At 40.6% G+C, this 21795-nt stretch overlaps 1 protein-coding gene across 1 annotated transcript; it reads left to right on the plus strand.

Annotated features, from left to right (window-relative positions):
- The first annotated feature begins 9614 nt into the window (after positions 1-9614).
- LOC123373048 (granzyme A-like) lies at positions 9615-20311 on the plus strand. The gene is made up of 5 exons (XM_045021792.1): positions 9615-9764; positions 10561-10699; positions 12883-13024; positions 16945-17217; positions 19362-20311. The coding sequence occupies exons 1-5, from the start codon at positions 9680-9682 to the stop codon at positions 19524-19526; spliced, it is 804 nt and encodes a 267-aa protein (XP_044877727.1). The 5' UTR covers positions 9615-9679; the 3' UTR covers positions 19527-20311.
- The last annotated feature ends 1484 nt before the right edge of the window (positions 20312-21795 follow it).

The following is a 21795-nucleotide window of genomic DNA, read 5'->3' on the forward strand; positions in this document are numbered from 1 at the left end:
TGGACTACTTTGCCCCTTGGAGTAAGATCCTTAATAAGCATAATGGTATTATTAATTTTTACATGAAAACTTATTTTCCTATTTTGGGTCACCCACATTTTTCACTACTGTGATCCAACTCTGTGAAATTAAACTTTGATAGCTGACATTCAGGTAACTATACATTTAGAGTCTGGTCCTTACTCAGGCAAAATTTCCACTGACTTTCACTGGAAGGATTGCCTGTGTAAGGACTGCTGGATCTGTCTTTCAGGAATTGATATAAGGCCCACTGAAGTCAATGGGAATCTTTCTGTTATCTTCACTTTGGATCAGACCTGAGACCCCAGTTCAGCAAGTCAGCAAGTTTGTTAAATGTGCCTAATTTTAAGCACCTGAATAGCCTCATTGAAATCATTAGAACTACACACGTTTAAAGTTAAGCAGATGCTTAAGTACCTTGCCAAACTGGGGCCTGGGAACCTGATCTTGCATTATTGAAGTCAATAGGTCTTTGCCATTAGTTTCAATGTGTTCAGAATCAGGCCCTTAATGAGGGGAATGAAGAAAGACAGGAGCTCTCCAGCTTCAATGTATGTCTATATGACTATTGTAGAGGGGAGAGGGAGTGCTTTGCAAAAAGCACAAAGGGGAATTATGTGCCTAATTCCCATTGACAACCAGTGGAACCTGGGCACCTAGATGAGCTTTCTGCCTTTAAAAACCTCCCCAAGAGTTCTGAGCAAGTAATTCATAGCCAGAAACATATTCATTCATGTTCTTCTTTTTGTGTGTTGTCCCCTCTACACTTAATTCAACCCTATAAAAACAAGTTGCCAATAAATATTCTATTGGGTTCTTGTGTTTCACCTCCAGACCCCCAACCTCAATACACACAAGATATTTTATTTATGACAAAGTGAAGACTGTGTAGAGCCAAAAAAAAGAGGCACTCTGTTTGTTCCAGCGGCAACTCTTCACTAAGGAACAATTATTTTATTTTCATTAACACTTGTGGAAGTTGCCAGCTAGACAGCACTAGAACCTGAACTCTCTATTGATCTATCAAACTGTCACAGCTCAAGTGGTAGTGATGCAAGTTTCATCACACAATTCCATACAGTTCTTGCTGCTACCCTATCCCTGTGCTGTCTTATTTTCTACTTTGTTCTTCTCTTACCAAAAATAATAAATACTACCTGAACTTTGATCTAGAAGTACTACCTCTGGGGTTGCAGAATTGTTATATGTCCAGTCAGTCCTAAGTCTATCTGCTACAAGTGCTAATTGTGCTGGTGGTTTTTGTGACATGAAGCCCTTCCTTTTCAGTAAAAAAAAACAAAAACAAAAACTGACTCCATCACAGGGTTCTCTACTCAACACTGGTGCCCTTCCTTGTGGCTCATCTAATGATTAGCTCGCCACAGATCCACTGTCCCCTCCTTCAGTCACTCACCCTGTTGTTTTTCTCTAGAGTCAGGTTACTCCTTCATCACTCAGGGTGCTCCCTTGTCATGGCTTGGCTCTCTGGCCAGGTCACTATAGTTCTCCCCTTTCAGGGTATCAAAGTCCCACTAGGTGATCTGTCTCAGGCAATCTTCCATTCCACTGCCTATACTGCACCACTTCCTCAGTGGCTGATGGGTGGATCTGGGTTCCCCTACTACTGTAGTTTCTCCAGCCCAGGGACCCTACAACCAGTGGCCAAGGTTTACACTGTCCCAAAACTTGCTGCAGTTTCCCTGGGCTGCTTCCTACTTTGCATCTATCAAGCTCAAGCTCCATCTCATCTGGGTACCCCCTTCCCTCAGGGCCAGGATCACAGGACCTCTAGGCTTCCCCTGACTTCCTTCTTTCCCACTCTAAGCCCAGAAAATGACTGCAAACCTTCTCTGCTAGAGCCCCTTTGTTAGGAGCTAATTTCTGGTTTTATAGCAGCTTAGCCTGCCTCTTGCCCAGCTGTGCTTCATCATCCACTAGAAGTTTATCAGCCCTGACTCTACCCCAGTTGCAGCTTGTCACAGTGTTAATTGGTCCTTTCTCTCTACTCAGGCTTTGTGTGGGGTTAGGCACGCCATCCCCCCACCACCCATCTTTTCACATAGATCATTGGACAGCGATCATATCTGAACTGCTTTCAATGACTACTAACTGAGGACAGATCTGATGCAGTAATCTAGAGGTGAAAGGCTCCAGATCCTTTAGCAAATCCCTAAACCATCTAATCCCCTATGCAGCATATTTTTTTAAACTGTCTGAAAATAAACATGCTGTATGTGAATATTTCATACAGTAGTTACAAAACTCCAAGCCAGATGCATTCAGCAAGAAAAATGGAGAGATCTTCTTCTGCTTTAGCAGGAGTGAAGGAGTTGTGTTCCCCTTCAATGTATTCCTTAAGTGAGTAGGGAAGGCACAGCATGGGGAAGCTTGCATAGCAGCTGCTCACGCTTTATCTGAGGAGGACTCCAGCCTACAGGTAGTCAGACTGTCAGGATCAACACTAAAATTACTTAAAATTATTTTTATTATTAAATTTACTATACAAGTGGGAAAATAAATAAAGGAGCTTCCTCCCCACCCCAAAACAGTAACTGAACCAAGAGTAAAAGGTGGAAATTTCAATCCCTGCCACAGACAATAGCCTCCCCTACTTGGAGTGAGTTGTTCTAACTAATTAGGCACCTCTTCTATTCTATTCTATTCCCCACTCTGCAGACCTATGAAGCAGTCTTGGTGAAGGATGCTAAAGTACAGGACTGAGAGTCCAGAGATCTGTTTCTTAGTCCCAACTCTGTTATTCATTCTTTAACTTCCATGTCACCTCAGTTTCCCTGGCTGTAAAATGGGGATAATAAACTCCCCTATCTCACCAGGGTGTTTTGAGGATTAATTCATTGGCATTTACAAAGCATTTTCAGACCTTCAGATGTGGGGGAAGTGCAGATGGAAGGTGCAATAACTGCAAAGTATAATCAGTAAGCCAGAACTTGACATCAATATTCTTTACTGAGGTAAAACTCCAGTTGACTCCAGTGGGGGTATTGGCAGAGGAGCAAGTGAGGATATCAGGATTGGGCCATTCTTATTCTGCAATGTGGACAAAGTTGCCTGGAGGCTACTACAAATGTTTTCCCTTCGGACCTAAACTAAGCTTCCAGAGGTGAAAGACTTGTATGGTAACCACCAACCCATTGCACTACCTAGGGAATTTAATTTTGCATTGGGGTAGATTCTGCCATTCTTACTCACACTAAGGACTGCCTTACTCCTCAGAGACTCTTGTTGTTTTTAGAGAATCTACTTGTGGCAAAGGATACTCCTCAACATGAGTAAGCATGGCAGAATCTAGCCCATAGTGACTATTGTATGTAAGGAAATCTTGGAATTAAAAAAAATACTTTACAGCAGAATTTAAATGTCCTAGGTCAGCTGCTTATTGACAAAAAATGCTGTTTTTTTATTACTAAAAAAAATGCTGCACTCAAGCCTTCTTTATGAGCATGATGGTATATCATGTATTATTAATTCTTAATCGCCACAGTATAAAAGGCATCTCAAATTATACTTTCTGCAGTGTGCTACTGTCAAAACCCAGGGTTTTTTAATTAGCGCTCCTCTACACATAGTTAAGTTGCCTTTCTGTATAGCAGCCATATGTAGAATTCCTGTGTGTCTCCAATGATCTCAATGCAGCCCTCTGAAATAAAAGAGAAAAAGCACAACCATGTCATATATGCATAATCCATGTTAAGAAGGAAGGTACATATTTATCGTGAGAAGGCTGCTAACACCTCAGAGGAAATTAGCAACTGTTTCAGAGAACAGTAAAACTGACAGCCATCTCACCATGATTGACACCATTTCCACCTGAGAACAATGGCTGTAAATTGTGATACATAACCTTTGATATTTAAATACCTATTGTAGGAAGATGTGGTTTGGCTGCATTATTTTAAGAAACTGGGTGTTTCCGAGCACCACTCACCCTAGTAGTTTCTCATTTAGAGTGGTCAAAGATGGGGCCAGTGATACTGCATTACTCTTACAGCTGTTCTATTATGTTATTTAAAATCAGCCCACTTCATGAATCCCCCCTGCATCTTTTAAGGAATTTAGTAGTTTAATTTAATGCAATGGTTTTCAATCTTTTTTCATTTGCGGACCCCTTTGGAAATCTTAGACATAGTTGGCAGACCCCTCAAGGCTCTGCAGACCACAGGTTGATGTTCTATGGTAATGACAACCTTTTGCAGACCCCTTAAGACATAGACTGAAGTTCCCAGGAGTCCACGGACCACAGGTTGATCTAATGAGAACCCCTGCAACTCCCAGTTCAAGCACTGGCAAGGCAAAGGAATACTATAGGTGAGTCAATTCCCAGACCTTGGCAGTAAGATGCAAGTAAATGGGGAAGTCCAGAAGGAAGTAATGTCACCAAATGGCAAGGTGAGGCCAGCTGCATTCACCAGCTTAAACAAGATTTGGTTATCATAAATCTACAACTTAAAGAACAGATAATGAATCTTTAACTCAATGGTTTTCCCCAACTTAACACATGGATGTGAAACCTGAACATGCCAAAGTACTGGCACAGACATATAACTACCTCCAATAGCAAATATGTCAGAAAAACACTAAGTAATCAACGGAATGAATTTATAACAAATGCTAGAGGTCAATAATACCTTGTCTCCAGAGTTATCCAGAAAAGAAGATGAAACTATTTGGGACTGTGACAGATATTGCAATATCTTTGGGAGCCATTGTATTACATTTATGGATAGTTTCTGTACGATTATGTTACTGCAGCTCCTCCAGGAACTAAAAACACTGGGGGCGGGATACAGGTGAAGTTACCCTGAAACTGTTACAATATGGTGTCAGTGCTGGAATCTGTGACCATGTGATTTGCTGCAAGCGCCAACAGCAGTGAAAGAAACACTACAGCAGGAAAAAGCACAGAGAAAAAGGGTTCTCAGAGTCTTTTTGGGAAAAGAATAGCAAAAAGAGAGAAAAGAGCAGGAATTAGGAACCACTGTAGAAACAGCAGTGGTTGACCTGGTATGAGCTGGAAGATTTGTCTGTTGCTGATCTGAAGAGGTTGGAGGTAAGCCATGCTGCTCTCAGCTGATTTGAGGCAAGATGAGGTACCTCCTTGACCTGCTGTGCCTGGGGCAGCCCTCACTGAAAATGCCAGGATCAGGGCAGTCTGCAAAAGAGAGACCAGATTCTCCCAAAGACTGGTGGGTAACACTGAAGTAACTCCCCAACCGGTCACAAACTGTGCTGCTGATTCCTCACACTGATTATCAAGAAGTTAAATAAAGAAATCATATACCTCTCTCTATTGCATTCCAGCTCTCCGGCTCCTAATCACCATATAGGTCCTGTACAGTGAGAAATTATTTAAAAAATCTCTGCTCACTATACAAAATGTTCTTCTGACCCCAAAGGGTCAGCCATGTTACCAGGTCAATATTAGTTTGGATCTTACCCAAAATACCACACTGCCAGCCAATCCTTTAGCATCTAAACTAAAGGTTTATTATAAAAGAAAGAAAGAACAAGAAGAAAGTTGTTAAATGGTAAAGCAATCACATACATACAAAGACTTGGAAGTCCATATATCAGCAGTATTGGTGAGTTTGCTGGCTTAAAAGTTCCTCTGGAACACATCCACAGCTTGGATGGGTCATTCAGTCCTTTGATCCGAACTTCAGTTTGCAGAACAGGTACTGCAGAAATAAGAAGCAGGACGGAAGACAAAGTGAAGAAGATGCAGCTGCCCCTTGTATTCCTTTTGCCATGTGGCTTGTACTTCCTGTGTTCTAAACACAAGCTTCACAGCACATGGCATGGAAAAGCCTTAGAGTTCTCTGTCCACCGGCCTGCCCCTACATGCCTGGCTGACTCATAAGGTGTAGTCCCTAGCCTTTCAGTGGGTTCATTGTACAGCTGATGACCCCTGATGGGCCATCGAACAGGCTAGGCAGTGCTGATGCCAATCTGTCTGATACCCAGAAACACAGCACAAGTTTGGAAATACAGATATACTATACATATCTATAACCCATAATACAAAGGTGATACAAACATATAAACAAGATTATCATACTTGGCAATTTATAACATTTTTGCAACTACCTCACATGGCATATCTGATCAGATTCCTTGCAATTTATCATAAAGTGTCCCACATATTCCATACGGCATCACACCTCCTTCGTACAGGGGTCAGGAGAGCTCCCTTCACCTCCTGAGGAGATTGAGGAGATGATACCAGAGTGTCCAGCCGAGGTAGCAGTGATGGCTAGCGATCCAGAGACATGGCGACTGGAGTGGAAAAGGCTGCTCATGCAGGAAGGATGAGAGGAGCTGGAGGCAGAGCTGGAGCAACAGAAACTTGCTGACCAGGACAAACGCCATTGGCTCCAACAGAAGAAGAAGGTCAAGTTATACCCCTAGGACCCAGGAGGAAGGACCTGAGGGTGTACCTATTCAGGGGCTGACAGGCAGACAGATATGGGTGTGCTGAACCCCAGTGCTTTGCTTGTGGCCTGAGTCACTGTTGACTCCAAAGCAGGTTCTGGGACTCTGACTGTGGGAATACAGGAGGCTGTGTTGTGTGATGTGTTACTTTGTGAATTAAACTGGGGCTTTCAAACCAAACCCAGCTTTTCCTCTGGGAAAGGCAGAAAAGGTGAATCAAACTCCCTCAGTGGACTCCAGAGAAGCAGAGGGAAGTGTCAGCCAGAATGCAAATGGAGTAGCTGACAGTGAGAAGTGGGGTTCGATCCCTCTGCACGTCACAAAGAAACTGATACCTTAGACATCAAGGAAGACAGGGAAACATCTCCCTCCAATCTGATGGTGCAATGGTCTGTGAAAATGTAAAGGACAATGAACTGGGTGGGAGGGGAAATGTTGCTCACCTTGATTCAGTGTGTAGGGAACAAAAGGCTAAGCCAGTGAGTTTGTGTATGTGTTAGGAGGCTTCAATAACTTTTCCTCTTCCCCACTTGAGAAGCTGAGGTTATGCCACAGGGAACCCATGGCCCTGACCTCCAAGGAGGTGGGGTAGAGAAAGGAATTGGGCGATGGGGAAGAATGTTTATTATGTGAACTTTTGTAATTTGAAATTATAAAAGGTTTTGGCTGTCACACCAACTGGGAATAAAGCTGTGGATCCCCCTAGGCTGCCAGTCAAGAGCTCTAGTTACACCAACTTCTTTATGGGTGATGTTACAGATATTGCCACCATATGCAGTATCTGGAATCTCCATCATTGGAGATTTTTAAGAGCAGGTTAGGCAAACACTTGTCAGGGATGTTAGTCCTGCCGTGAGAGCAAGGGACTGGACTAGATGATCTCTTGAGGTCCCTTTCCAGCCTACAATTTTATGATTCTATGGCAGGTGTGGCATTGGGCAGCTGGAGAACACACAAAAGTGACTAAAGAATCCCTCAGTCAAACACTGGTCAGAGAGGGGAAACGTATGGGATTTAACAACACAGAAGCCGTGCAAAGAGCAGCCCAGGATAGACAGGGATGGCAGAGCCTTATTCATGACCTACGTGTCTGATAGTGTAGGAAAGATCCAGATTCAGATTCATATGCATCATATGTGAACAAAATAGCTAAAGGAGGTCAGTGTCAGTAGCCATTAAAACCACTGCACCGTTAAAGCAAGCCCAGCAGTTAGAGGTATGAATCTGTATTTCAGACCACCTGTGTTTCCACTGATCTTGGGCACGTCATCTGCTAAACCACTACAAACAAACGGTCTGACCCTAGTGCGAAGAATGTAGAAAACCTACAGTGATCTTAAAATACCAGTGTAAGGAAACCAAAATATAACTGCTCTAACACCATGTAGCTCTTATTTTTAATAATGGCTTAGAGAACCACAACTCTGCTGAATGAGGTTTCAGTACTGAAATGTTTTTCTATGACAGCAAGAATAGAGACTTATTACTAGCTATGGTCCAATTTGAAAATATACACATCTGTATATTCAATATCAGCAAATCTTTGACACTATATCCTATCTTTAGATGGACCTTCAAATTGTATGGGTAGCTTTACTTTCAAAGCAAATACCCAAAGCACTCTTTAAACGAAAGCACACTTCTGTTACATCCGATCAGCAGCTATGCAAGGGCAGACACCACATCAAACTATTTCCCCCAAAATATCCTTCCCTCATCAAAACTATCTTCTTCAATGGGACTATTCACCTGCTTAAAATTACACATGTGCATAAGTTCTTTGCCAAATAGGACTCTAAAGACACAGCTATTGTTCATGTGTTCCATGGCTTCTGATCTGATGGATCTAGTCAAGTGGCCAGCCTGCAAATAGTATATGTCTTAATGGTAATGAAAAAACTAATGGCAAATTTACTTTCTGCACAAGTAGACGAGGCCTACGTTTCTAGAACACAGTGTCTACCATTTTATTCTCTCTGTCAGATGTATGTGGCTTTGGCAAAGGTGGTGTATGAATGCAGGTGGCCACAGATTCATTACAATGTCTTTGGGTTTTTTAATTGTATTAGATGTATCATATTTGTACATGAATCAATTCCCCTAACAGCCACACCAAACTTAACAAATCACACAGGAAACAGCTTAAAAATTAAGAGACATCAAAATTAAGGAATCGGGGAGCAAATAGAGAACTTGGGCAGAAAGGATAAGCAACATATGGAATAAGTTACTGGTATCAGAGAAATTAAGTGAAACAAAGAGGGTTCAAAAGACATCTCAGTTTCTTCTGGTAAAGGGGCAGGGCCACCGTGTGGAGAAGCCCAAATGTAGGATTAAGATTGACCAAAAAATGCTGCATAATGAAAGCTGGATGTCCTTTTCTTGTTCCTATCACCCAAAATCTTAGGCACAATGTACATTCAGAATAGTTCAGAAAAATCAATATAAGAAAATTTTGCTCACTCATTCTAGTTAGTATGAAGATGCAGCACATGAATAATGGTCACTCCCCTATTCAATAGTTTTTTTAACATCCTCTGTTCTCAGTTAAGCACATTCCTCTTTAAATAAGATACAGATGAAATAAAATACTTTTTTAGCAGTTTCTTTGGATATTTAATCTTCGTATCGTTTCACTTTCCTAACACATTTTAGTCTCTTTTTCTGCCCCCACACTGACTCAAGACCAGCAGTACTGTGCCTTAGCAGGAGTGATCATACTGCACAAGAGCTGACACTTGTCTCAGAATAATAGTAGTTAGCACGTTACATTTTCCAGAAATGCGCAAGTCTAAGCCCACTAGCACATTGCACTTTAGTGAGGTATTTTAAACATGAGAAAACTGATATTCAGTGGCTTGCAAGGTTAAGTGACTAACCCAAGGACACACAGTGAGCTAATATTGGGCCTGGAATTTGACCTCAGAGGCAGAGGTGGAGGAAATTTTTAACCAAACATTTTTTGTCAGCAAATGCCAATTTGATGAATTCTAAACTTTTTTTCTGGCCAGCCCTGTTCAGGGACTCCTAGCTTCATGTCTCATCAATTACATGATACAGGTGCTGTGCCTAGAAATGACATCTTCCTCAAGACGTCATAGAAGTTATATTGTGGTTTTTTTCTTGTTTCACAGTTACAGAATGTCAGATGTCCTTAAGAGAAAAAACCCACATCCTTTTCATTTTCAATATATATTAGGCACTTATTATGCAAGAACACACTGCAGCAATAATGGGGCTTCTCTTCACGTTGTCTGCTTCTGCTACCATTATTCTCCTGGTAATTCCTGGAGGTAAGTGCTGTAATTCATGATGTGTGTAGAGCAAGATGTATTGAAATAATGAAATATATTGATAAGATATATTGAAATAATGAAGTTATCAGTAAGTAAGAGAAAGAAAACATTTTTATTTATTTTCCATTGATTGCAAAAGTTAGGTCTATGACAAATCTAAAAATAACATATGAAGGGAAAATCTTAACTCAACCTGCAGAGAGGGGAGGCAACTGGAGTCTAGAAGAGTGATATTAACCTTGCCTGGTTCCCCTTCTCAAAAGATGTATATCTATCCAGGAGTCAGAAAAGTCCATCAGAAATGATGCTGTAATTGGCATAAATTGCTTCATTTCCAACCTTTTTTGAAAAAAATATTGTTCATTTAACGCTTTATCTGATTATGTAGTGAATTGTGTATCCACTTTTTCAGAGTATACTTATAAATATACTGCATAATGTTTAGACAGTGTCAGATCCAGGGTTCTTTGGCATAATGAAAGCTGATGAACCTAGCAATGGAAACAACTGCAGCTCAGGCAAGTAAAGCTCCACAAGACCATTAGTATTTTAGGGTGGGATTTTCAAAATCAGGGTTGGCCTAATGCTGTTCCCATTGAACTCAATGGAAGCAGATTTAGACCAACACAGACCCCTTTTAAAAATCCCACCCCTAATACAGCTACATCCAGCACTGTAAGTCTGTGCATATATTTATATTGTATAATTACTCTAACCCTTTCTCTATGAATGGAATTATTTTACATTATATATTATACCAACTGTGTGCAGCCTGATTTATTTTTATTTTTAGATTCATGTGTGGACATCATTGGAGGGTATGCAGTGGCTCCACATTCAAGACCATATATGGCCCTAATCAAAGGGAAAGAATATTGTGGAGGAGCTTTGATCAAAGAGAACTGGGTGTTAACAGCAGCCCATTGTAAAATGTAAGTTCTTCTAAAGATTTCTCTCTCATAGAATGTTCTTACTAGTTTAACAGAAAAGTAAATAACACCCAGTATGAATCAAAGCTAATGCTTGATACTGTAGATCTAGCATGCTTTAGAAATTGCCGTAACAAATAAAACTAATGTTCCATTTAGTCTGGTATTCTGTCATAATAGATAATTATGCAATAATATGCTGGTGAGGGTTTCTTCCAACTCCAGGCAATTAGTAGCTTATCTCCTGATGCATGAAAATTTATCTCTCTTATATTTTGTATAGCTAGTGTAATTGGGATTCTAATCTTATTATTACATTTTAACATTTACATTGGCAATCAAGCAATTGTGGTCTCCATTTCAACACTTTCGTGAATAACAAAGGCCATAATAAAGTGCGCTAACCTTCAATCTATATGCAGAGATATTTTGTTAACTACTCTTTGGACGCAGGCATAGAATAGCAGCAGTTAACTCAAGGAAAGACTTATTGACTCTTTTCTTAGTCAATCACAATTTTGCTGAACAAAGTTCAAAACAATCCAAAATAGCTGCCCACAAAAGTGAAATGAAATTTGCGTCATTTCATTGAATAAGATGAAGTTAGTTCACTACCTGAGGGTATACTAAAATAGCTCTTTAATTTATGTATTAATTTATATATTTATTAATTACATTATTTTCTTTATGAATTAACATTGTGAAATAGCAACATAAACAAATAAAGGTGAGGATGAACAAACTCTTTGCAGCTAGGGTCGGAGTGGCAAGTTATATGGGCCCATGGTGCCCATGCTCCAGGATTATTCAGGGCCTGGGGGCCCGGCTTCACCAATGTTTGGGGCCAGGTCTCTCCCCTGGCCCCACTTGCCACCCCCAGAATGTCTCTCAACCCCGCCTTCCACCCCTGGGGGATTTAAAAAGGCCTGGGTGCCTCCAGCCACCACCGCCACAAGCAGCAGCACAGCAGGGCTAAGGTGGCTTCCTGCTTGGCCTCGCTCTGCACCACTCCCAGAAGTGGCCAGAATGGTCCTACGGCCCCAGGGGTGGGAAGGTGGTCTCCGTGCACTGCCCCTGCCCCAAGCGCCGACTCCGCAGCTCCCATTGGCTGGAAACTGCAGCCAAGGGGAACTACTGGGACAGTGCCTGAGGGCAGCGGTGCGCGGAGACTCCCCCGCCCCCCCCCCAGCCTAGGAGCCACTGCCAGAGGGGTGTGCGGGTCGCTTTCCAGAGCTGCCCGAGCTAAGCGCCACACCCTTCACCCTCTCCCACGCTCCAACCCCCTGTCCCAGTCCAGATCCCGCACCCAAACTCCCTCCCAGAGCCCACACCCCTCTCCGCCGCCTGCACTCCAACCCCCTGTCCCAGCCCAGAGCCAGCATCCAAACTCCCTCCCACAGTCCACACCACTCCTGCACCCAAACTCCCTCCCAGAGCCTGCACCCCTCCTGCACCCAAACTCCCTCCCAGAACCTTAGGCAGGTGAGGGGGCGGGTGGGACTTGGACCCATTCTGGGCATCATCAAAAATTATACAAACCTGTTGCCTCTGGGTGGCCTTAATAATTTAGCTTGTGAGTCAACCTCTCTCCTGAGTGACAGGCTACCTAGAACCATTCCGATTTGATTTCAGATCAAACAGCATCCAGATTTCATCACATGCATCCAATGAAGTGGGTATTCACCCACGAAAGCTCATGCTCCAATACATCTATTAGTCTATAAGGTGCCACAGCAGGACTCTTTGTTGCTTTTTACAGATTTCATTAGTTCTTCTCATGAGATTTCAGCCCAAAATGGCATAAATCACATAAAGGTCAGTTTTTATAAGATTTCTGTTCCCAGAATAGCAGTCCTCATCACATTTCTGATGCAAACAAACTGAACCCAGAAAATAGATCTCTTCCACCTTTGTATCAATCCCAGAACCAAAACTGTAGGGACAGGTTTGTATCTGAAACCTCTCCAAGACCCTGTGAAATTCATATAGGTACAGATATGGCTGTATGATTTTAGCTCATTTAATTATTTATAATTATGAATTATAACAATGTGCTGTTTCTTATTATTTAACTTACAGCAGTGTATTTATCAGCAAGAGAGTATAGTACCTTCTAGAAATGAACACTACTGAACACATGTATAGTTTTGTATGATTAATATAGTTAACTATGTTGTTCTTTTCAGTGATAGAAGAAGCACAGTTGTTCTTGGAGCTCATTCACTTTCAAAGAAAGAGAAAGAACAACAGAGGTTGAAGATTGCAAGACCAATTAGCTTCCCATGCTTTAATAATCAGACAAAAGAAAATGACATTATGCTTCTCCAGGTATGGAATTTTTATTAAACATAATTATAAGAATATGCAACTTTCTATCCTGTATGGATATTTGATGCCATGCCCCCTGCCTTAGAAAGACTCCAGACAAAAATCTTTAGTTATATAATATTTCTGACTTTGTTATTCATACACTCATTTGTCATTTTATACTTTCCCAAACTTCCTGTACAGACTTCTGACTTCTTATAAGGAGCACTGCCTGTAGAAAATATCTTTGTGCACATAATATCCTATACATGACATCTGAATATGTTAAATAGATATTGTGCAAAGTCTTACATAATCTAATGTTATAGAGAGTGTTGTTAGTCAAATATCTGACTCCATTTAATATTTTGACTTCTCTGAAGCTATACATTAGATTTTTTAAAAATCCATTAAAAGATTGTTATTTAGGAAATTAGGAAAAGCTCAACTTACAGTTGCCCGATAGTGCACCATTCCCATGAATGAGGCAGGGGTCTAGTGGAAAAAAAATACTGTATCATCATATAATTAAAGACTATGTGATAATAAAATTCATGAGCAACTGTAAATCTGCCATTTCCTAAATTTCAAGCACTTGACTTTGCAATCTAAATAACATTCTTTTAATGTAGTTTTTTTTGGGGGGGAGGGAAGGGGGGTATCTATAGTTTCCTAGGTTTTTTTAAAGGAAAAAAACAAAAGTATGTATTGTTCTATTCAGCTACGAAAGACCCTCTATCATGCAACAGTAGGGCTAAACCCCTGAATCTTGAGCTCTGTGGTATAGATTGCTACCACATGAGCTACAGGCAGTGATGAGCTGCCAAAATATTAACAACCGGTTCCCTCCTCCTCACCCCATGAGGGGTCATGCCCCCCCTGACTCCTGTCCCATCCAACCCCCCCATTTTCCTTGACAGCCCCTCCCACCCATGCCCTATCCACCCCCCTTCCCTGTCCCCTGACTGCCCCTTACCACCCCATCCAACACCTTCTCTCATTCCTGATGGCACCCCGGGACTCCTACCCCATCCAACCACCCCTTCTCTCTGTCCCCTGACTGTCCCTGGAATCCCTGCCCCTAACTGCCCCCCACCGCCCCATCCAACCCCTGCTCCTTTCTGACTGCCCCCCCGACCCTTGCCCCCATTCAATCCCCCTGTTCCCTGCCCTCTGACTGCTCCAACACTAATCTGAATTTTCTATTAAAATGTTCAATTTTTTGGCAAAAATGTTCAGCCAAAAACCAAAATATTGCTATTCAAAATGGCATTGTGGTCCCTCATGGGAGTTCTAGTTCAGGGGCTTTATGCTCCCATTCTCCTCTATAGGACTAGCTCTCCAATAGCTCTCTGATATACTCCTAGACTTTAAGACCAGAAGGAACCATCATGATCATCTAGTCTTGCCACATTGGAGGCCACAGAACCTTGCCCACCCACTCCAGTAGTAGACCCCTAACCTCTGGCTGAGTTACTGAAGTCTCAAGTCATGATTCAAAGACTTCAAGTTTCAGAGAATCCACCATTTACACCAGTTTAAACCCATAAGTGATCCATACCCCATGCTGCAGAGGAAGGCAAAAAACTGCCAATCTGTCCCAGGGGAAAATTCCTTCCCAAGTCCAAATATGGTGCTCAATGAGTCCCTGAGTATGTGGGCAAGACCCACCAGCCAGATACCTGGAAAAAAAATTTCTGTAGTAACTCAGCTCCCTCCCCATCTAGCGTCCAGCCATTGGAAATATTAGCTACTAGGAGTCACAGATTGGCTACATGCCACTGTAGGCAGTCTCATCATATCATCCCCTCCATAAGCTTATCAAGCTCAGTCTTGATGCCTGTTAGCTTTTTTGCCCCCAGTACTCCCCTTGGAAGGTTGTTCCAGAACTTCACTCCTCCGATGGTTAGAAACCAACCTTCATCGAATTGCAAGTCCAAACTTGTCGATGGCCAGTTTATATCCATTTGTTCTTGTGTCAACATTAGCATGTCACTTAAATAACTCTCCCTCCCCCCAGGTATTTATCTCTCTGATATATTTATCTCTGATATATTTATAGAGAGCAATCGTATCTCCCCTCAGCCTTCTTTTGGTTAGGCTAAACAAGCCAATTCTTTGAGTCTCCTCTCATATGACAGGTTTTCCATTCCTCTGATTATCCGTAGTAGCCCTTCTCTGTGCCTGTTCCAGTATGAATTAATCTATCTTAAACATGGGTGACCAGAATTGCACGCAGTATTCCAGATGAGATCTCACCAGTGCCTTGTATAGTGGTATGAACACTCCCTGTCTCTGCTGGAAATATCTCACCTGATACATCCTAAGACTGTATTAGCCTTTTTTCATAGCAAAAATTCTTGTTGTTAGTCCCTAAATGCATGGCCTTGCACTTTGCACTATTGAAATGTCATCCTATTTCTATTACTCCAGTTTTCAAGGTCATCCAGATCTTCTTGTATGATATTCTGTACTCTTCCATATTGGCAATACCTCCCAGCTTTCTGTCATCTGTAAATTTTATTAACATACTCCCACTTTTTGTGCCAAAGTCATTAATAAAAATGTAAAATAAGATTGGTTACAAGACCGATACCTGAGGAACTCCACTAGTAATCTCCCTCCAGCCTGACGGTCCACCTTTCAGTATGACCCGTTGTAGTCTCCTCTTTAACCAGTTCCTTATTCATCTTTCAATTTTCATATTACACCCCATAGTGTCCAATTTAACTAATACTTTCCCATGTAGAACTGTATCAAATGTCTTACTGAAATTCAGGTAGATTAGATCTACTGCATTTCCTTTGTCTAAAATTTCAGTTATCCTCTCAAAGAAGGAGATCAGGTTGATCTGGCAAGATCTACCTTTTGTAAAACCATGCTGTATTTTATCCCAATTACCATTTACCTCTATGTCCTTAATGACTTTCTCTTTCAAAATTTGTTCCAAGACCTTGCATGCAGTTGAGGTCAAACTAACAAGGCCTGTAGTTTCCCAGATCACTTTTTTTTTCTCTTTCTTAAAAATAAGTACTATATTAGTAATTCTCCAGTCATAGGGTACAACCCCCACGTTTACAGATTCATTAAAAATCCTTGCTGTTGGGCTTTCAATTTCATGTGCCAGTTCCTTTAATATTCTTGGATGGAGATTATCCAGGGGCCCCAGTTTGGTCCCATTTAGCTGTTTGAGTTTGACTTCCACCTCAGATGTGGTCATTTCTACTTCCATCTGCCATAATGTATCACTTTCTCCCATTTTGGTATCGGAAGAAGGTGAATCATAGGAGTCCTTGGCCATGATGCATCATGTGAAATGTAGGCCAGCCAGAAAGCCCAGCCCATAGAAGAGATTTGGAGCATAAAACTCCCAACCCATAGTTCCCATGAGGCACTGCAAAGTCATTCTAAATAGAAATATACCTGGGTTTAGCCACAATATTTCGTTTTTTAGTTTTTCAATTAAACAGAAATTTCTGCAGAAAGCAGACACATTCACACAAAATTTTTTAAATGAAAACCCAATTTTCTGTCAAAAAACAGTTTCAATGGAAATTTTTGACCATCCCTACTCCCAGATGTTCCCAATACAGTGGTTGTTGCTGCTTTGGCAGAGGCATAACTCCAGCACTTTGGAATGTTCCTGTGTTCAGCTATTTTGGCAAGTTGCCCAAAATTTTCTGACGACCATAAGCTGGAGAAGAGAAATTATGATTTTCCATAGTATCTTTTGGAAAGCTGAATGAAATCTCATGGGGCAAATGAAAGGCACTTCCCTAGCTCAAGAGTATTCTGCTGCTGATTACCAAAGGTCTGAGAGCTTCTCAAAGAAAAGGTCACAAAAATACTTCATAATCATAATGGAGAGTATTGAGCAACTTAAAGATAGGGGTTACTACCAGCTACGCCTGCAATAACCATGTCTTCTTATTATCCAATAGCTTCAACAGAGAGCAAAAATTAATAAAGCTGTGAAAATCATTAAGCTACCTAACACAGACACTGATCCCAAACCAGGAACAAAGTGCCAAGTAGCAGGATGGGGAATAATTAAGAATCAAGAGCGTAAACTTTCTGATATCCTGAGGGAAGTCAACATCACCATCATCGACAGAAGAATCTGCAATGATCAGAATCACTATAATTATAACCCCATGATAACAATGAACATGGTGTGTGCTGGCGATGAGAAAGGAGGAAAAGACTCATGTGATGTAAGTAGATATACTGGTTGTACCCATCTAGAGGTCCTTAGAAATCAAATGTAGAAAAATAGGTATGATGGGCCCATCAGAGTGCTCAGGTCTTTAGTTCAGCTGCAAATCAAGTGTACTAAGTATGTCTGAGAGTTATAAAGGACTATGCTGATCTGATTTCCCAAGACTTAAAATCAAAGCTTCTGATTTGTAAACTATCTTGAGGGCCACTGGACTTTTATGCTTTTCGGAGAAGATAAAAGAGGAAAATATTTTATATTTATATCTTAGTGGAAAAAGAACAGTGGAAATGACCAGTCTTTACAAGGGTAATTCAGATTAACCTACATGGGTCTATTCTAAAAGCCACTGAAATCAATGGAAAGACTCCCATTGACTCCACTGAGCTTTGGAACAGGCTTTACATGATCTAATACATTTCATATGTACATAAGTCAACTGATAAAGCAAATTTCAGCCATATCAAGTGGTGATAGCTATACATAAACAGCCATATTTTTAAAATGTTTAAATATGTAATTGGTCAGGATAAATATTATATCATTTTTTTTGCTATAAGTGGAATAATCCATCAAAGAGTTGACTTTTACAAAAACGTTAGTACTCACATTCTCTGGCAGGTAATAAATGAGTACCCACTGCAGATCCCACCCCACTAGCTCACAACTAGCCTTATAACTTCTAATAGTAAAAGCAATGGGGTACCATAAAATTTAATGCAGAGACACTCATTTAATAATTAAGAACTTAATATGCTTGCACTCCAACAGAAAATAAGTACAAGTTTGCATTGAGGTCCCTAGGCCAGTCCTGTGGAGCAGTCAGTACCCTCCTCTGAAGAGTTGAGGGCACTCAAAAACAGTCTACAAAAGTTGCTCAAGATCTTACAAGATGTGGCCCCAATTGTCTGATTCTGCTATTATTAAAGTCATTTGTATAACTCTCACTGACTTCAATGGAAGCAGAGTCAAGACCCAAGTCCTGCTTATATTTCTCATGAGTCATTTCAGGGCCTTGTATCATTTCATTTCTAATACAGTAAAGGAACACCCATGTTCATTTGGTGAGTTCAAAAAGGAGGTTGTCCAGCCTATCCAGAAGTAATGGCTTATACCTTACAATGCATTAACAAGTAACACACGTGCCTTCGTTTCATGTCCTGCATCTTTCTCTCATACAGTCCATCATCAGGAATGATCCAAGCCTGTTGTTCTAAAAATATCTGAGAAAGTCTAAAAAATTTATTCTACATCATATTTAAACACTAAATTGATCCTAGTTTAGGTAATGCATTTTCAGGATTTAACAAAGTCTGATTTAGTTTATGACCACTTAGTCTCTGATCCTGAATATACTTTAGAAATTTATAACGTTAATCACATGAGTAGTGCCAATGAGGGCTTGAAGGATCAGGAGAGGAGATACTACTTTGATGGGCATTATCAAAATTCCTAACATAGATCTTCAAATCCACTTTACTTATAATCTAAATCAGGAGAAAGAGTAGAAAAAGACAAAGAATTAACCCTTGTCTGCTGCAGAATATTCCATCCATTTATCTACACTGGGGGCATGAGGGGAAATCACACCTCTTGGCAAATTTGTCTAGTATATTATGGCTTGATTTATTTATGATTTCAAAGGTTTTGTCCAATTCTCCATTGTCATAGAAGCCTTTCTGTCCAGCAATAAAATGGTTAACACACTGTACTACCTGTTTTATACACATCCCGACAAGTACATTACTAGATAATTAATTTTCCAACCAAATTAGAAGTTTTACTTTTTGATTAGATTTACTAATTATTTCCAGAAACTTTCTGCATTCAAAGGACAAAGTTTCCAGTTTGTTTCAGATTATTAAAAAAAGTACATGTTCATTACTACTAAATTAGATTTATTCTCTATTTCATTCACAAATGAATGGATCAGATTCAAACCTTTTCTTTTCTTTTTTTTAAATACAGAACACAGATTCTTAGGAAAGATCAATAGAAGTAAGAATTAATTTCTAAAAACTTTCCGCAGACCTTGTTCACACACACACACACACACACACACACACACACACCAGTTTAATTAGCAGTGTGTTTTCAAATCTTTGTAAATTCTGATGTAAAGTTTGTCTTCCTCTTCTTTAGGGGGATTCTGGTGGTCCTTTGATATGTAATGGTGAATTGAAAGGCATCACCTCCTTTGGCAAGGCAAAGAAGTGTGGTACTCCTCAATACCCTGGTGTCTACGCTCGTCTTACGAAGAAACATCTTCTCTGGATAAAGCAAACCATAGGGGGTGACATAGATTAAGTCAGTCACTGACTGATTTTCTATTGCTCTGATATACATTTACTTGTACCAAAATTTATTTTTGGATGACGCAGTCAGTATGACCAGAGTATTATTCAGTAGCTTCATGTACATACTATAGTTGAAGTAGTAATTTCACTATAAGCCCTTTCAATGGCTTGTAACTTTCCCATCAGAATTCACTTTGGGGCACAAATTTCATCTATGTGATTCCAGCAAAGAAATGACCTTAACCCCAGCACAACATGAACATAGTATTCACCTATAACAGTATATGCCCTGTAGTCTCAGCCATAGAGGGGCTAAACAGGTGCTTCATGGCTAAGGAAAGAAGTATTACCTCACCCTTACAAAGTACATTTACTAGATCTCTGCATAGATAATGAGCATGTCAGCTCAAGGTCCAATCCGACTCCCACTGAACTGAGTAGAATTTGGCCCTAATTGCATATTGAGAATAACTACACATATCTAGATCTGGATTTCCGTAAAAATCCTAGAGAGTCACTGAGAGTCTAGGAATAATCCCAGAATCCTGGAGATACTGTTGATGCCTCTCCTTCCTCTGATGATCCCATGATTTATGTTTGCCCCCCACCCTCTGAAGGCCCTCTGAAGGGGGCTATGAGGTCTGGCAGCCTGAGGACATGGCGTTTCAAAGACTGAATACTTCACAGGGAAGTTTATTTGACTGTGAAATCTAATGATTTTGGATTTCCTAACGTCTATGTATTTCAAAACTTCAACCATTTCATTCCATTATAATATTTTGCATTTAATAAAGAAAAGGCAATAAAGTTTGTGGCTTGAAATATGCAATTATCTGGAACATCCTGTCTCTTGCAGTAAAAATACTATGTGCCGTTTTGAACATGTAAACTATTTGCAAACCAAATCAGGGTATATACTTGTTTATAACATACATTATGTTAAACATTCAGTTGAAAACTCTATTGTGATGGGGTTTGCAGGGTGCAACCTAGACTGTGGGACTTCTGAGCCCTCCAAACCCACTAACCTGGGCTGCCTCTCACATGTGATGCTGATATCAAGTTACAAGCCTCTGACAGGCACTGCACTTACACAGACATCCAGAGGCAGGGACACACCCAAATGAGTTACATTAATGGTCTCCCAGCCACTCATGAACCATCAATAGGGAGGCTTCAACCAATGCCCCCCAGCTCCCCAGTCTTGCACCCCAGAACTGTACCATCTTGCACTGGTCAGAAGCCTGACCGGTGTAAGTTCGTTACTGAGTTCGCCATTTCTTCATAGGAAAGTGGACATGCATCACCTTTGTTAACCTGAGCTTAGATTCCCCCAAGCACTTCAACCAAAGCACTTTATCTATTTTTAGATAAAATATAAACAAATGTATTAACTATAGAAAGATAGAATTTAAATGATTATACGTAGCAGGCAAAGAGATCAAATCTGCTTACCTAAAAAATAAAATAGAAATTTAGTCTAAATTCTAACTCTAACAGACTAAGCAAGATTTGAATCAAGCAATGTCAGATGGTACAAGCAGCTTACAGTTCCTAATACATAGACTAGACACCCTTCCAGCCTGGAACCACTCGGCCCTAGTTCAAAGTCTTTTTCTTCCAGATGTTCTTCTCATTGTTCAGATGGTGGGGGAGAGAGGCCAACTATCTCTCTTTTCATACCTTCTTCCAGCTGCTAGAAAGATCCTTGCTGTGACATCAGTCCCCATTGTCAAGCAGTCTCCATTGCATACATGCCTTCTCTAAGGAGCCTCAGGGATAGTGGATTGTTTTCTTGATGGGCCATTAATACTGTCTGGACCCTCCTTTGTTGCAACTGAAAGGCTGGTTGTGGGTGTTCCCATCCTCACAACATATTTCAGTAACATATATAGCAATACCTTATAACTTCACACACAATGACAGTACATATGATCCAACAGGTTATTAATGTTCAACTGATCAAGACTTTTAACATGATACCTCACAAGGCATACTTTGTACAAAACATATCATAATTATATGACAGTGGTAATATGGAGGTTCCAAGGTGTTCTTTGGAGGTACAGAGTGTCACACCTACATAAAACTCTCAAATGAAATGATAGATGATTTCTCTGGTTAGATAAAATATTAATATAATAAATACTAGCTGGTAAAATATAGAAGTCCTATTTCATAACTACAGTGTCAGTAGCTGGCTAGATTTCAGTGATATCTTAGCCATGAAATGATCAGACCATTTTTCCAACATTTCCAGCAACAGGATTGTGATCCAT

This window comes from Mauremys mutica, chromosome 6, assembly GCF_020497125.1.
Source record: "Mauremys mutica isolate MM-2020 ecotype Southern chromosome 6, ASM2049712v1, whole genome shotgun sequence".
Lineage (NCBI taxonomy): Eukaryota > Metazoa > Chordata > Testudines > Geoemydidae > Mauremys > Mauremys mutica.

Excerpts from the sequence above, each read along its gene's own strand:
- LOC123373048 (XM_045021792.1), top strand. The coding sequence starts at position 9,680 with ATGCAAGAACACACTGCAGCAATAATGGGGCTTCTCTTCACGTTGTCT. Across the intron at positions 13,025-16,944 it reads ATGACATTATGCTTCTCCAG|CTTCAACAGAGAGCAAAAAT; the intron begins GTATGGAATTTT and ends ATTATCCAATAG. Across the intron at positions 17,218-19,361 it reads GAGGAAAAGACTCATGTGAT|GGGGATTCTGGTGGTCCTTT; the intron begins GTAAGTAGATAT and ends CCTCTTCTTTAG.